The following is an 18,379-nucleotide window of genomic DNA, read 5'->3' on the forward strand; positions in this document are numbered from 1 at the left end:
CTGTCTACACTGCATTTCCTGCTTTCTTTTAGGGTCCAGACTCCTGTTTCCAGCTTCTAGATGGGCATCTCCATGCATGTGTCCCACAGACACCTTATCCTGCCCAAAGTGATGGCTCACTGTCTTCAATTTGTAACCCTTACACCTTCATCTGGTACTGAATTCCTTCCCCGATGAAGAAGTTTACCTCACTCACAGAACCTTAGCCAAGCTAGGAAACTTGGGGTCCTTGCAGTGTCTTCCCTGGAAACAAAGGCAATCTTTTTCTTTTTTAAAATTTTTTTTTGCGGTACGCGGGCCTCTCACTGTTGTGGCCTCAGTGGCCACGTGCAGGCTCAGCGGCCATGGCTCACGGGCCCAGCCACTCCGTGGCATGTGGGATCTTCCCAGACTGGGGCACGAACCTGCGTCCCCTGCATCGGCAGGCGGACTCTCAACCACTGCACCACCAGGGAAGCCCAGGCAATCTTAACCTAATCCAACTGCCCCTGCCTTCCCAGTTCCCTTCCAGTCTCCTCAATTCCCTCCTGCCTGTTCTCAAGTCTCCCACGTAATTCATCTCTTCATCACTGCTCCCCTCAGGGCTGTACTAGTATTCTACATGCCCTCTGTGACTCCACAACCTCCTCCAACTCATCTTCCTTGTGGGAGAAGCTAATATTTCTAATGTTTCTCCTGCCTCAAAATTCTTCATGGCTTTTCAAATCCTTCAATCCTTTGGGCCAATGAAATGAGGTACTGCTCTATATGCTACCTATATGCTGCTCTATATGGTACTGAAAACCCTTCACAATCTGGAAAAATGAGCTTCTTCTGCCACTGGCCCACGAAACTTAAATCTTGTCATATCAAAACTTTAAAATGTCAAGTGTCCTCACACCTTCATACTTCTGCTCACACAATTTTTTATGCCTGAAATGTACCACCCACTCCTACCCCAGGATCTTGCTATAATAAAAATAGCCTGGGATATCAGACTGCTAAATGTGTGGGAAGGAGGTGGAGGAAGCAGAAACAGAACAGGACAAATACTAACTTCTTGAGTATAACCCAAAAGGTTTCTATACAAATATGAAAAAATATATATATATAATGGCCTGTATCTCTGAGAAAAGATCAATTTTTTTCATTGTTTGGTCACACAAACTGTTTTAGTATACACATGGGTAGTACCTGTTCTTTTTTTGTTTTTTTTAAGCTACACATAATTTTTTTTTAAATATTTATTTACTTGACTGCGTCAGGTCTTAGTTGAGGCATGTGGGATCTTTCGTTGTGGTGCATGGGCTCTGCTCTTCCTTGCAGCATGGGGGTTTCTATCAAGTTGTGGCACACGGGCTCAGTAGTTGTGGTGTGCGGGCTCTCTAGTTGTGGCGTGAGAGCTGCATAGTGCGTGGGCTCTCTAGTTGTGGCACACGGGCTCGGTAGTTGTGGCGCAAGGCTCTCTAGTTGTGGCGCACAGGCTCTCTAGTTGTGGAGCGCGGGCTTGGTAGTTGTGGTGCACAGGCTCTCTAGTTGTGGCGCGTGGGCTCAGTAGTTGTGGCGCAAGGCTCTCTAGTTGTGGTGCGCGGGCTTGGTAGTTGCGGCACGTGGGCCTAGTTGCCCCCCCACCCCGGCACGTGGTATCCTGGTTCTCCGACCAGGGATCGAACCCGTGTCCCCTGCATTGGAAGGCAGATTCTTAACCACTGGATCACCAGGAGAGTCCAGTACACAACTGATCTTTAAGAAACTACATTATATTGCCAAAATCACAAAAATCACCTTTGGATAAAATCACATATACCTACAGTCAATTAGATAATCTTATTCTGATGAGCTTTTTCTCAAACTTCAATATGAGTTCGAGGAACCCTATAAAATCAAACGATTTCTCTTTAACACGTGAAAAAAAAAATCCTCACTAAAATGCCTGTGAGAAAATATTCCCCTCATTCATTAGGTCAGATGTGAAAGCAGAGAGAGCCATGCAGCCTGTGACCCACGGAAGGTCAGCAGTGACAATGACCCCACATCCCTGCCACCATCCACGTCCACCAAGTATGGGATTTGTCTGTCAACTGCTTCACATAAACATAATTACCACATAAAGGTGATCAAAGGAAATTCCTCCAGGGACTTCCTCCAGGGTCGGGGAACTAAGATCCCACATGCTATGGGGCAACTAAGCCCATGCGCCACAACTAGAGAGCCCATGCGCTGCAACTACTGAGCCTGTGCACTCTAGAGCTCACATGCCAAAACTAGAGAGAAGCCCAAGTGCCGCAACGAAGACCCGATGCAGCCAAGACCTGATGCAGCCAAATAAATAAATAAATATTCAAAGGAAACTTCTCTGGAAATGATTTTTCAAAAAGTACTCAAGATGCTCACAAATCAAACCTCTAATAATAGTCTGAAGTAATAAACAACCTATATGCTCCAATCAAGAGTTGGAGATCAATCAAGAGGAATCAGTTTGGGGCTTCCCTGGTGGCACAGTGGTTGAGAGTCCGCCTGCCGATGCAGGGGACGCGGGTTCGTGCCCTGGTCCGGGAAGATCCCACATGCCGCGGAGCGGCTGGGCCCGTGAGCCATGGCCGCTGAGCCTGCACGTCCGGAGCCTGTGCTCCGCAACGGGAGAGGCCACAACAGTGAGAGGCCCACATACCGCAAAAAAAAAAAAAAAAAAAGAGGAATCAGTTATAATATTTTATACTTAATAATAATTACATAAAAATACTATATAGATCATGTATTACCAGATTCCTATTAAAAACTTACCATATACAAAGCATAGCTCAGGGCAAATCAATTTCTATTTTTTCATGACCAACAGTATGATAAAGGTCATATCTTCCTAAATATTCAATACAAAGTTAAAATATGAACTATAAAAATGAGCTGATTCTTTTAAACCCCACAATAAAGAAATGTTAAAGGATACTGATCTGTCTGTGGTCTCCGAAAGTTCTCTGGAAGATTGGCTTCATATAGTAGTCTTGCTTTAGTATTTCCCATATCTTGCATGCACTATAATAAAAAAATCACATATTTTCATTACTCATATAAACATTAAAAAGTAATTCCTATACACACATACATACAAACACCAGACATTTATCATTTCCAATACATATTCTTTAGAAAAATAATTTAAATCACAACTATGAAATTAATTACTCAAGTTCAAAACAGAAGCATAGTTTTAATCCTTCACACGTCTTCAACATACGTGGATCTGCAGTTTTTGAATGTCTTTTTCCGTGACTACAATACCACCTTCATTTACACTCACTACTTCCTAAAAGTGGATTCCCTGGCAGTTCGTGGTATTACTATTGTTTTAAATGTACCACTTGAACAACACTGCCATTTCTAAGGCCAATAAGTCAAGATCAAATTTTCTTTGTTTTAGGCTTCAAAATACTCTGAGGTTTTCATGATTTACAACCAAGGCCACAATGGAGAGCAGTGAGGCAGAAATAGGGCCGCCCTAGAACACAACGGAAGTGGATTCACTTCTTTGGGGTTACTAATCTCTTTAAGATTCTGCCAAAAGCTATGGATCCTCCTCTCGCTACCAAAAAACTGTGCCTAATGGCCAAATTTTACATACAAGTTCAGGAGTTCACAGGACTCTCCCTAAAATCTATCAACCCCAAGAGTAAGAAACATTGCTAAGGAGGCATAAGATAATTAAACTGGTTGAAATGATTATTAACTTAAGTTTCTGGATCACCTATGAGTAAGGACTAACCAAAGAGTACTTCCAGGATGTTCTATTACATTAGAAACTGAACTAACATTTACAAACAAAACATTACTCTATCACTATTTTACATCATTTTCAGGGAGCTTAAGTTCCCTAAAATGTTTTAACTGGTTGAAAGATCTGCTTTTAAAATTCCTTTTTCCCCTGATTTCCTAAACACACACCCCCCACCCCGTGTCCCTAAGAAGACAATCCAGGCTTAACAGATCACTAGATGTCATCCTTGGGTTGTAGCCCTCAAGGGGATACAGAACCACCTTCCTTCAGATAAAAAAATACAGTGACTTTTCTCCCAACTGAGAGTTCTAAGTCATGCAAGCTACTAATGTAAACCCATTTCTGGATACCTACACCACCCAACCTCAACATAAGAATTCTTTCAGGGTAAACGAGATTTCTAAGTCATTCCTCTAGAGATGATGAGAAAGTGAAGTAATAAAGGGCTGGGAAACATTAAGGGATAGTAAGCTGAAAAACAAGAAAATGTTTTGCTATTTAGCTCTGGAGAGAAGAGAGTAGGCCAAGGGCTCCCCCGTGTCATGAGGCACAGTAGCATGGAGTCAGTCAGTGTGAGGAGGGCTAGGGAACAATCCTCTGAGTGGGGAGAAGAGCGGAGAGACTTTCAGGACTGCTAACCCTTCCTGAAAAAAGGAAGACTGTTTTCCATCGCAAGCATTCAATGACGCCGCATCTTTGTGCGGGGGCACGTGGGAATTCCGTAGTAGAGACGACCAACTCACGTCATCATAAAGGCATCAAATATTTGGAAAGAACGAGACCAAGAGAAAGTGTGCATAATATATACAATGAAGCAAAAAGTAACTTAGATACAGCTCACAGAAACTACAAAAATAAGAAAACCTGAAGTTTCTAACACACAAACAAGAGTACATAAAAATTTTAACAGAAAATTTAGTAAGACTAAAAACAGTATCTGCTATACCTGCCATATCTCATTGATCCAAAGTTACATTTTTCTTCATATTATAACATTCATGAAGTAGAAATGCATCTTACAACTGATCGTGTCTTGTAAGTGATCATTTTTTTCTAATTAGTCCATAAAATGTAGTTGTTTCTTACAATCAGTGATATTATCTTATTTCAATAAATATGACTCTATACATTTTATATAAATATTCTCTTTAATATAGGTCATTAATATTTTATTTTGGCAAAATAAAAAATTAAGAACAAGGCATACATGTACATTGTACCAAATTATTTAATTTTGTTCTACGGATGCTATCCATCACAGTTAGACAGGAGGAAAAAAAGGTATAAAATCTGAAAGGGAGAAGTGATGTGAAATTATGAGCCATTTCTACAGCAGACCACTGCCAAAAAGTGACCTGACGCAGGTGCTCGTGTGTGTGTGTGTCTCTGTTAGCTGGGACTGGGGGAAACAAGGATTCAATAACATCACGGATGTAGAGAGATCATTTTGTAAGGAGAAGGAAGACACTAGTAAGCTCAAATAATTTCTAAGTTTCTAAAAAGTAGAACAGAGAAGGGTGGAAGGAAAGTCTGCAATGAAAGGATTAGTGGAGATGAAACTGGTTCAGCCACTGGAGATGGTTAGAGTGAAGAGAAAAAAACAACAGGAGCTGGCATTCCTGGGAGGTGATAGGAGTGTGGTACAAACTACCTGTCCTCAGAGTGTCAAGACACTACAGGCAAGGGCCCTACAGAACACGTGAAAATTTTTTCTATTGGACTTAAGAGCAAATTCTGGTAATTGGCAGAAGAAAATAATGAAACAGCCTAACAGCTACAATAACAAGCATTAGCCTCAATATCTTATTAATATATATAAATAATATAGTATTATAAATTAGATGTATTATATATAATATATAAATTGCATATATATTATAATACATAAATTGCTTATATATATGCCATTTCAAAGTTTTTAAAATCCTGATTTAGGTATTATTACCCTAATTTGACAGGAAAGGAAACTGAAGCTGCAAGATGTTAAGTAACAGGCCCAGGAGTCTCCATTAGAATTAAACTCGACAGAACCAACATCGGCCACTGGCAGTCTAGACACCTCAGGCTGCAGTCAATGGAACTGGGGACCATGTCACGCAGGGCTGGCTCATGAACACCAGGCTCTTTGCTTTAGCGGCTGAGTTTTCATTTTACAGATGAGGAAACAAGCACAAAGAGGTTCCCTGCTGGGTAATTCAAGGAATCAGTTACAGAGTTTTAAAAATATTTTAAAAGAGATATTTATTTACATAGTAAACTATATTTCATCTCAAAACTGATTTTTTAAAAACAAGGCAAGCATCCAGTGAGCAGAAATGTATTGATATTCTTGACAAACCATTGTAAGAATAGATGAAATACAAAGTCAACATTCATTTTTACTTTAAGAAAAAATATATTAATATATTGAAGAATAAGTGAAATGTGTACTCCGCAGTTATGATAAATGCCATTTAGGCAGGACATATTTAAAAATTGTTATTTACTATGCCTATTAAATTCAATCTGTCCTCCTTTTATACTTTATATGGTCCTAGAAAGATGAATTTTATATTGTATATAAATGACCATACTTTATATGGTCCTAGAAAGATGAATTTTATATTGTATATAAATGAACGATCTTCATCCAAAACCACCACCATTATAACCGCAAAGCAAGGCTTCACCTGGAAATGGTATAATAGGACACATTTAAGAATCCCAAAGCCCACTATTAAAAGCACTTGTCCTCATAATCTGAGTGCTTTCAGTTTCTCCCCCACAATCCAGTACACAGAACAACAGTTGCCCAAAGCCTCACACATCACTTGAGATTCAATTTTTAAAAATACTGTTTGAATCAAAATGCTGAAAAGCCTCTATGGGCTAAACACATTGTCATCACAATCTAATGAAGATGAAGCATTTCTATTTCTGAAACTTTCTAAGTAGACAACGTATCACCCAGTCCCAGTTTTTGCACTAAAAAACAATAAAACTGGGCTTCCCTGGTAGTGCAGCGGTTGAGAGTCCGCCTACCAATGCAGGGGACACGGGTTCGTGACCCGGTCTGGGAAGATCCCACATGCCGCGGAGCGGCTGGGCCCGTGAGCCATGGCTGCTGAGCCTGCGCGTCCGGAGCCTATGCTCCGCAACGGGAGAGGCCACAACAGTGAGAGGCCCGCATACCACAAAAAAAAAAAAAAAAAAGAAAAATCTTTGAATATATATATTCAAATATAAGAAATATATATTCAAATATAAGAATATAAGAAAAATCTTATATTCTAAAAGAGTTCTAAACTTTTTAACGTTTTACAGAGACTAAAGAGAACTGAGGTTGTCAATTTAAAGTTTTAATTGGCATTTAGTTATTGGATTGTGTAATTTAATAAACATACCCAAAAACTAAAAAAAAAAAAAAAAGTGGGAATAGATTTTTAAAAGGCATAATCAATAAGCAAACAAATGTAATAGGAAATTTTATTTTTATGTAACACTACTGTGTATGTTTAAAAAAAAAAGGCATTGTTTTATGTCAATGGGGCATCTCCAGTGGAAAAACATGGTAATTAAGCAGCACACAAAAACAGTTTTACTGCAAAAAGGGCCATGAAATGAATGCAAAGATAAAAGGCAACAGGAACATACAGAAACAAAGTGTGCCCAAGTTTGTCATTGTCAATATCAGGAAATAATAAAAGACAAGATAAGTAACAGGCCACCAGAAGTTCCAACTCAATGATTCATTCTCCTGAGAATAAAATCTGTCACATTTTTTCTTTTCTTTAACCTTCCAAACTCCTGGGGTGTGGAATGTAACTACGTGAAGCCACTACTCCAGGGCAGGCTGCTCCTATTTGCCCTAGCCCGCACACCCAGCGCAGTCCAGCCCAGGGCCTGGGTCTGTGTTTAGGAGCCAGGCGCCTGGGCCTCCCCTCTCCTTCACCTTGTGCGCCCTCCCCTTTGCTCAGCACCTACCCCAAGTGTCCCTGGAGCGTCTCCTGTACTTTCTCTCTCTCAGCAACAACCATTTATGAGCAAACTGAAACCCACATTAATGGACTGTTTCAGGAAGCTATCTGCATAGTTTTCATAAATTTTTATGTGTATACTGACTTGCCCTTTGGGGTTTACTGGCTATTTTTAAAAATGGAATAAGTGGAAAAAAAGAATAACAGCTACAAAACAAAGGACTGAGATTACTAATTGCTTTGTTGCAAATGACTAGGTTACAATGTGGCAATTAGATCTTCTAAATTCCCAATGGCAAAAATGCAAAACATCAAAATAATCAATAGAATCTTACACATTAGCATGTCATGGAAATACGCTACAGGTCTATGCTAAATCTGGAGGAAAAAAAGGTAAAAAACTATGTAAATTAAAACACTTCTACCCATTTTCTGAGAAATAGACGGGGGTGGGAGAGAGAAGACTCTTACTCCCAGGTCAAAAGATTGTTGTGTAAGGATATGAAAATAGCTAAAATTGTGTATCACCTGTATGTTTGTATATATGCATAAAACATCTCAGGAAGAATATACAAGAAACTGAAAAACAGGCTTGTTCCTACAGAGGGACACTGGATGACTGAGGGACAAAAATGGGAGGGAGACCACCCATTTTACACCTTCTGTACCCTTTGATGTTTGTACCGTGTCCATATGTTTCCCACTCCCCAACACAATAAAAGAGTTAGAGGGGGGCTTCATTAATCCTACACTGTTCCTAAATAAAATACATCCAGAGGGAGCTTAGCCAGGGATCCAAGCAGCATGTGACTCAGAGCAAGGAGACCTCCTCTCACTAGGGCCCTCCACCTCCACTAAGAGAACAGGGTCTCCTGACAATCCGAGACGTTATGATCGAATAAAATTAATACATTTAACAAATCCCATCCAAGAATATCTCACAGTCAGAATACATTCAAAATATAAATATGGCATTTACATGCCAGGTGTTTTCCCAGTATCATTACCTTCATTACTGTTGCTGAAGATGACATCATTAAACTTTCAACTATTAGTTTTTGCTTCTTAAGATTTCCATGTATGTGGTTTTGTGCGGGAGAGGGAGCACCACTTGCTCTATTTTCTATTCATTAAAATTTGTAGAACACAAAGACTAACATTTCAAACTGCCTTAGCTGAACGTGCGTGCATGCGTGCGTGCGTGTGTGTGTGTGTGTGTGTGTGTGTGTGTATGTATATATTTTAAAACCTCATAATTAAACAGAGAAATTGTAGTCCCTGGCAATTCTTCACGTCAGTGACTCACCTCTACTACCACTTGAAATTTCCCAGAATAGTTCTCTATCTTCCTCTCAAAAGCCACCAGGATTTCTTGCATAGGAGCAAGCTTTTCAGGACTGGTTTCAAGATCTTTTGGGTTCCAGCTGCTGGAAAAGAAGGGCCACTGTTTTTGGTCTCAGGAGCTCTTTGGAAATATTTAATACAGAGTCCATTCCTTCAGTTTTCATGAAATTGCGTTTTAGGGGAGTTGATCTCTTTCTGTTTTAATTGTTGTTTTTAAGAACAAAGTAAGTAAACCACACGTATTTAAACATTAAAATTGTTAAATGATGATGTGGAGTCAGAGGTACCAGTTTTCCTATTTTTCACAATTTCTAGATATTCTCAGATCTTGATTCATAAGTTGCAGCATTGGCTAAGTTGCTACAAATTCAGAGAATGAATTTTTTTTTAAGCAATAAAATTAAACATTGTTATGACAAAACTGGAAAAGTTTCACATTACAGTCTTCTGTCATCTCTACTTACTATGAAATCATACGATTTGAAGTCCAGGGATAAACCACTACTTTCGTCCTAGGTGCTTAAGGCCCAGCTCAGGAGTCATCTGGACTCTTGCCCCTTCTGTCAGAAGTCTTTGTGATTCTAACTTTAATATTTTTGTAGATTTATCCCGTTAATCAACCTCATTGCCACTACTTCAGCTGAAGATCTAGTCACCCACTGCCTAGGCCACTGCGGGAACAAGCCCCTCGGATTTATGTTCTTAAAAGGAACATAACGTTAGGTGTCGCTCTTCAACTGAGAAAACGTTAAGAGCTCGTAGGCTGTCCCTCTCCCCATCCCCCATCCCTCACAGGATCAAGGCCAAACCAGCCCCTGCCTACAACTTCCACCTTCACCCCCTATGCACATACAACAACTGCACCCGATAACTACCTTACTTTCTCAAATATGACACGTTTTCTATCTTTCTGCCTAGAAGGCCCTCTGCACACTGCTGCATGCTTTTAGAAATTAATACATAAAGGTCACTGTCAAAAAGGTAATGAGACATTTAAAAGATATGTTTAGAACTTATGATATCACTAGACAGTGAGGGTATTTTTTTTTTAAGGGAAAAAAAGGAGCCACTACTAAGTAACTTGCTGAAGATGGCCCGTCATTTAGCCAACAAAGCCTAACCCCAAGCCCAGGTCTACAGAGTCCCAGGCCAGCGCCCTGACCACACCTGCTATTCTGGATCACCTTACATTCACACAAAGCAGGAAGAGAAGCAACCTCGCCTCTAAAATACTGTGTGCAATGAAATTAACAATAATTGTTCCCACATGATCCACTCACACAGGTATTCTACATTCACTGCCACTCAACAACTTCCTACCCAGTAGAGCACTGCCTATGGGATAGAAGCCCTTATCTTCAAGTAGCTTGTGATTTCTTTGGTTACACTCAGTCCCACCTAGATAGTACGGAATTAATAGGGTTAATGAGTGACTTGAGCCAAGAACTATAGCCAGTCACTAGGAAAAGGGAACTCTAAAAAGCATTACTGATATTTTTAAAAGTTTAACCTCAAAAACAATAAAATCAAGAGAAAAATCACAATCGTGCACATTCAGATTCAAAATAAATGTGACCTTTCCCCCAGTGGATTGTTTAAAATGCAAACATCCTATTAAACTTCACAGATTAAATTTTGCTATAGACAGTATCACATGTCTTTCTTCACCTCACTCTGCACATCAGGTAATAGATAAACCCAGCACTGTGCTGCCACCTTACTCTGCTTCTTTGAGGACACATTTAACGATCCTGGCAAGGAGGTGGCATAAGTTGAATCTCAGTCAAATGGTTTGCAGGGCAGAAACTGAGACACAGATGTAGAGAACAAACGTACGGACACTAAGCGGGGAAAGCGGCAGGGTGGTGGTGTGCTGAACTGGGCGACTGTGATTGACATGTATACACTGATGTGTATACAACTGATGACTCATAAGAACCTGCTGTATAAATAAATAAATAAATAAAATTTAAAAATACAATGAGAATATGGGCCATTGCAGAAAATCTGTAAAATAGATACACAATTAAAAAAAAAAAGTTAAATGTGTACATGAGGCCACAATTTGAGAAATTTCATCAGTTTGATGGAATTATAATGAGTCCTCCCACAAAATAAGAAAAAAGTTGTTTGACCAGGGGTCTCCTGAATAAGTGTATACCAAGAATTGTGAACTGAAAGTTTATTATGTGTCTGTTTATATAAAGCCCTATGGAAATTTATCTAAGGGTCAAAACCTTGAGAGGTTAAACAATGTTCTAACATATACAGGTCAAATGTGGTTAAATCATGGAGAGCTTCAAATTAGCTTTTTTAATGACAATTTTATTCTATTAAATATTATTTGTCATGGGAATTCTGTAACAGCAGTGACAGTTTCTGAAGCTCTTACAAAAAAAAGAAAAAGAAGTACTAGATTAAAAACACCAAAACCCATGCACAATATTCACACTGAAATTTGGTGATGGAGGATCCCCACAAATCCCGAGATGCCATCAGGTAAGGACGAGGCATAATGACCACTAGACCTGCCTGCAGCTAATGAGGTGTCAGATGGATCTGAGAACAGAACACTAAGACAGTGGAGAAATACAAACTGGAAACTGCTGTGAACCAACGTGAAGAAAGCAGATGAAGCTGAAAGGGATTTTACCCACCCGAAGAGCAAGGAAGTGCAAGAAGCTGGGAATGGGGAGGCGCTCCCATGAGGAACCACCAGATCTCCCTTCCAGGACAGGGCCCTACACTGAGTAATTCAAAACGGAGCAGGACAGAAATAATGGAGATAAAGGACGAGAAGGTCCAGATAAAAGTGGGAGAAGGGAACAGAGCGATCATCTCAGAAAACAAGTGGTTTTACTTTTTAAACATCATGTGAAAACAACAGAAGAGAGAGGTCTGTGAGGTTAGAAAAGCTATCTTGAATATGAGTTCCTTTTAAAGGTAATGAAAAACCCATGTCATATAAAGATGATCAACGGAAAACAAATCAAGGTCAAGTCTCATTAAAGTTATCAGAAAAGAAGAATAAGACGTGGAACAATGTCTCTGACAGTGAAGCCACACGAGAACAAATACACCCAGGAAACAGATCAAAACGGTAGCCTACTAATTCTAAGCTAAAGCTAAAAGACATAAATACAAAATACGAAAGAATATGTAAAATGAGTTTAAGGACGTGGTGTTATGAAAGAACAACTAAATCAGAAATTAGAAACATGCAGAATTAAAACGAGAACTCAGGAAAAGAATTAGAAATAAAAGAAAAAAATATTTCAGAAATGAATATGAAATCAAATAGATGACCAGAACAAATAAACACAGCAAACAACGGTCTAAGAAAACTGGAGAAGCAAAAGAAGAAAAAAATTTTAATAAAAAAAAAAAAGTAATGAAAAGGATCGAAGAGAAAGTGACAAATAATAGAGTCAGGCAATGAAGACCCAACAGGCAGGTAAGAGTCACTGAAAAAGGAAATTCAAACAAGGAAACACGATACTAAAAAACTAGTTTTTAAAAAGTCACTGAAACAAAAAATTTGAAACTACATATTGGAAGAGCATACCACATACAGGCATTTCCTGTCTAAAAGAAACCTCTTATATTTCAAGACTGAGACAGGTCAAACATAAAAGCACGAAAGAAGACAGATCATGCAAACATCAAGCAAAAGAGGGCTGCAGTGGCTCCAGACGACCGCATAACAGCCGCGACACATCTACACCACCGCTGGGAAACAGAAAGATAATGAGCCAGTTACAGTGTTTTACATGTGCTAGTAGCCTCATTTAAAAACACAGGTAAGATTACTGTTAATAATATGTTTTATTTAATGCATCTTTCTCCTCTGCAGAGCTCCCGGGAAAACATAATACCTTATCTCACCTGCACCTGAAGACTTAAGACGGTGCCATAATGCCATTTTTTGCAAGGAACTGACAATTTAATTACTCACCAAGAGCTAACACCAGGCCCGGAGAAAGGATCAATGTGATACATCCTTGGATCCTGCTCCAAGTAAAACAAACCTGCACAACCGCATGATTCGAGGAAAATTTCAGTTCTGATCGCCTAACAACACTCTAGTTCCCAGTTTCCATTTTTTTAAAGACGGCAGAGGGAGCTCACAGGAGGCTGAACTTAACATCAACTACAAGTCGTTTCATTTCACAAAATTAATACGCTTCTAGAGAATAAAATTTATCATAACTCCATCCAAAACGTACTATGTCAGAAAGTGAAAGAGGAGAAAACTTCAGTGTATTCAGGCACTTTCATCCCCAACTCTTAAATCTTTTACACCCAAATTTTACCACTGAGGATGCACACAACATGACCACAACATAAAAAGTACCTGTCATTTTAGTTGCTTTTCTACCTACAGAGTAAAGTAACTATCAAGTCCCTTTTGCCTATCCTCCCTGATTTGGCCTGATCAGGAATTCAAGCTGAGGTGACAGAATACAGCAAAGCTTACTGAGGAAGATTAGCCAGAAATCCATGATGTTAGTAGCTTCCTTAGGAAAAATCCTTTTCTAAGAAAAATCAAAAGTTTAAATTAAGACAAGCAGGTCAACGCTATGACACATCTATTGCCAAATTAAACTAAAGGCTACACCAAGTTACCTTACAGTAGGTTTTTCCGGGAATGACAAGGTTATCATAGAAATCTATACCTATTTATTTAGCTAGTGATTTTCTCTTTATGAAAGAAAATATGAAGGGCAAAAAAAGTTCGTCCAAAACATTTTTAGAACCCGTCTTTCAGACTTAACCCAATAATCTTGTCACATTCTTTTGAATTACCGAAGAGTTCAGAACATTTTTATCCTCTGGGGTGGAATTTGACTTTTGGAAAAAGTTGAATCACATCTCTAACTGTGATTCACCGTCTTTATTCTAACACAGATAATGAAAATGTATTTTGAACTGCTGTGGTAACCAAAGAGGACCGGGCATACAATCAAAGAATCTCAAGCATGGAAGAGACTTCAGTCGTCCAAACTTCTCCCCACCTGCCACCCAATGCCTGAAGCCCAGCTACACACCTCCAGGTGTTCGTCCAGCCTTGGCACAAACCACCCAGTGATGGTAAACTGACTACTCTCCAAGGCAATCAATTTCAGTTTGGGGCGGCTTGAAATGCTGAAAAGCACTGCCTTCTAGTACCTGCATATGTTACCTTGGAACTTCCACACACTAGCTTAAGTTAGACTCCCTATGGCTGCCGTATTTTTGGAATTTTACAAGTATATTGGAACATGCAGAGAAAAGGGGGGAAAATGGAAAGCAACAGAAACAACGAAAAAATTAAGAACTGATGGAATACAAAGGCACAGAAAAGAAAGCCAGTCTGGATAACCAGATGATTATTTAAATTTTCGATGTACCAAGCTACAGGTAAATAGACATCTACCAATCTTAACATTTACAAACATACACATTAATTACTATGACTGTGGGCAAGATTTTCCATAATGAAACACTGAAACAATTTCATAAATCCTTTTTTCCTGTTTCCATATGAAACAGCTAGAGGTTCTGTTTATACTGTTAAAGAGCAGCTGTTAATTCTGATATTCTGTTCTTTATTCTACTCAAATGCATCATGTTATCTAGCAAAAAAAAAAAAAAAAAAATCCATGCCGGGTAACATCTATTCCTTTCTCTTAACTTCTATCATTGCATTAGCAGTCGGCTTTCTATGTTTTATGCAAAACATTTTTCACACAGCAACAAGGTTTTTAATTACTTCACAAGAGTTCTTCAATATACAAATATGAGTAGATAATGTAAAACCATGTTGAAATTCCAGTGCCTTGGAATCAACCTAACGGGCTAACTCCAGCCTTACCAAACACACTTGGGAAAATTACCAATTACTTCATGCCAAGGATATCCAAGGTTTCTTAAGGCATGATGAATCCATGAATACCAAAGTGTCGAACAGACAATCTAAAAGAAGAACTGAAACTCTATAGAAGTCACTACTGGAAAGAGAGGGAAAAATCATCTACACTGAAAAATACCGGCTGAACCCATGAGAGTAACTGAGTTTTCCACATGGAGAAAGACAGAAGAGCAAAAAGGCTAAAGACAAAACTGTATCAAGTCTCCAGCAGGAGGGAAAAGCAGAAAAAGAAACAGGAAAAAAAAAATACAGCGCCTAAATAATAAAACAAAACAAAAGATGAGGATAGTAACTTTAAAGAAAAAGCTTCAAGGAGGCAGCGATGAGTGTCAGGGAAGCAGGGAGTCCAAGGCGGAGGTGGGCGGAGAGCTGGGCGTGGCCACAGGAGTGACTGTGCTCTTTGTGAGCGCAAACTCATCAGAGTGACGGGAATAAAAATGAGCTAGCAGAGGCAAAAGTCAGGTAAAGAAATGAAATAGCAGGTAAAGACCTTACTCAAGAAATTCAGCTGCTAAAGGAAGGTAAGAGCTAGTACCTGGTAAACGCTAACTGGTGAACAAGCAAACCAGCGAGTAAAGGAGCACAACAGAGTTGAGGGTTGTTTGTGGGGGTCAGAGGGTACAAGGCGAAACTTTTATGAAAGGCGGGAGTGAGGCAGCATGTTTCAAAGAGGAGGAAAGAGTTTAAACATGTCTCCAGGGGCTTCCCTGGTGGCGCAGTGGTTGAGAGTCCGCCTGCCGATGCAGGGGACACAGGTTCGTGCCCCGGTCCGGGAAGATCCCACATGCCGCAGAGCGGCTGGGCCCGTGAGCCATGGCCGCTGATCCTGCGCGTCCGGAGCCTGTGCTCCGCAACGGGAGAGGCCACAACAGTGAGAGGCCCACGTACTGCAAAAAAAAAAAAAAAAAAAAAAGATGTCCCCAAATGAACATAATTTTTTTAATTAGGTGGAAAAGCAGGAAGGAAGGCTGAGAATGAAAATAAAGGCAGGGAAACCAGCACCCACCACCTTCCTCCACCCTGCCCCTAGAACAAGAGAACAAATAGCTGGAAGTCAGATCGGAAACATTCAGAGGATGGGTGGACAGAAAATGAGAGGAGAGCTTCTGTTCTTCTGTTGTAACAGTAAACGATGATGTGAGGTGAGCTGGGTTCAAAGACCCCTCCCTCTAGCCCAAAGTGTAGTCCAAAGCTAAAGCACAAATGGTAAAGCTGTAAAGACACGGAAGGGAAAATGCCTACAAAATGTTGAAGGCAAGTCCACTATGCCTAGGGAGACTGGATATATTTTATACATGAATACATTTTAGTTGTGTTATCTTGGTGTTTCCAAACAAATACCAAGTACCATATCAATAAATGACACTAGTAAGTAGTAAAACAAAGAGCATGTGAAAGACAATTACTAAAAGATTTATAGATACATAAAATATTAAAAGTGGTCCAAAAGTTATCAATTTAAACACCAAATATACGTAGTATACTTTCCACTATGGACAAAGTCTCACTAAGGTGTTTTATTGGACAACACAATTTACACGACTATCTACAAAGTGAGCTAAGAAACTTTACTCTTCATTGTTTTTAATCCCCATTTCTTTTTTTTTAATTTACCTTTTTTATTGAAGTACAGCTGACTTACACTGTTGTGTCACTCAGCACAGCAAAGTGAGTGACTCAGTTATACATATATATATGTAATTTTTTTCATGTTCTTTTCCACTATGGTCTCTTGCAGGATATTGAATATAGTTCCCTGTGCTATGCAGTATGACCTTGTTGTTTACTGTTCTTTATTTTAACTCATTCAATACAGACACTGGAAAATGAATAATAAAGAATTTTTAAATAATGGGGAAAAATGGTAATCAAGACGTGGAGTTGATGAACCAGTACAAAATTTAAAAGAAAAGCTATAGTATTTATAAAAGTATTGAAACATTGATCCTTTCCAAAAAATTGAGAAGTACCCAACAATAAACCCAAGATCAAAGACATTTAATCTATGAACCACTATTAAAAAACCTGTTTTATTAAAATTTAAGGTGAATAACTCTATTTCCATTCTATCAAAATACAAATAAGTTTTGGTAGATAAATTATTTTCTTTTAAAAGTAAGCATACAGCAATACTAACACAGCTATAACATGACAGATGCCCTAAACACTGATTGCCGCACAAACATATAAATAACTGACATAAATATGATGTATGTATATATAATATCAGTTGATAAGAAGTCCTGAGGCAAAACTTAGTATGTTAACAAAAACCACTTTTATTCAACAGGGTGACGGGGCTCAGAGATTAGATGTTTCCACATTTACTTATAAAATACAGAAAATAAATAAATAAAACCAAAACGGAGTATCATCTCTGAAAATGAGAGACACGATCCCCATGACATGTCCAGGTGGTGGGGAAGACCCAGAGCAGAACTGACGACACGCAGTGAAAGCATTTCTCTTACTCTGTGAGCAAGTATCGCCCAAGCAGTTTCTATGCTAAATAAATTCTTACACCGTAAGGATATGGAACACTAAATCACACTGCGATCTTCACTTTCCCCAATCTGAACCTAGACTCAGAGTTAATAAGAACAGACTCCAAAAGACAAAAGTTCCAATGCACAGCAACCTAAGGGAACAGAAATCAGTGCAGCGGCTGCCCCTGGGGGGTCCTGACTAGATATGGACACAAGGAACCTCTCCCTAGTGATGGACGCGCTCAGAGTATCTGTACCGGGATTCTGCTGATGCACACAGTCAGCTCTGCCCATGCGCGGCCCCGTGTCCAGGAACTCCATTTCAGGTAAAGGACTTGAGCGTCCACGGATTTCAGTGTCCGTGGGGGTCCTGGCACCAACCTCCCGAGGATACAGGTGGACGACTATAAAGACATCTGCCAAGGTACGTAAAACTCACTTTTATCTGGATTCTCTCTGTAATTATACCTCTTTTTTTTTTCTTACGTAAATAAATAAATAAATAATGCCAAGGGTGGATAGAATTGGATTGTAAGGAACACACCTACCACCACAGGAAATAGGATCTGCTTAAAGCTGAATAAGGAGTGACCTCGACAGACAATGGATGCCACTACCTCACCACTCATCTCTGAATGCCTTACCATCCAATACCACTAAACGTGAATTACTTCTCACAAATATTCTCAAAAAGTAATTCTTCTATACTCAGTAATACCACACAATGGGTCCATTTGTTTGTTTACTCAGTAGTACGTTTAGCAACCAGTTCATCACAGCGGATTCACTAGGGAAGCTTAAGATCAGAAAGATACTCAGAGCAGCAACAGCGAGGGTCTGCACAGTGAACAGATGGCCTAATCCTACTGGTAACTGACAAGTCGGCGTTACTGAGTGTTCAAGACATGCCCGTCTAAAAAGAGCACAACAC

General features: G+C 39.5%; 1 protein-coding gene across 4 annotated transcripts in view; it reads right to left on the reverse strand.

Annotated features, from left to right (window-relative positions):
• Positions 1–18,379, reverse strand: part of SMAP1 (small ArfGAP 1) — a 150,693-nt gene that overhangs the window by 82,311 nt on the left and 50,003 nt on the right. For all 4 annotated transcript variants that reach the window (XM_027093001.1, XM_027092993.1, XM_027093008.1 and 1 more), the window contains exon 3: positions 2,927–3,012. In XM_027093001.1, coding sequence (XP_026948802.1) covers positions 2,927–3,012 — 86 coding nt within the window. The remainder of the gene's footprint in view (positions 1–2,926; positions 3,013–18,379) is intronic.

This window comes from Aethalodelphis obliquidens, unplaced genomic scaffold (genome assembly GCF_003676395.1).
Source record: "Aethalodelphis obliquidens isolate GAN/ISIS:26980383/991018 unplaced genomic scaffold, ASM367639v1 scaffold3, whole genome shotgun sequence".
Taxonomy (NCBI): domain Eukaryota; kingdom Metazoa; phylum Chordata; class Mammalia; order Artiodactyla; family Delphinidae; genus Aethalodelphis; species Aethalodelphis obliquidens.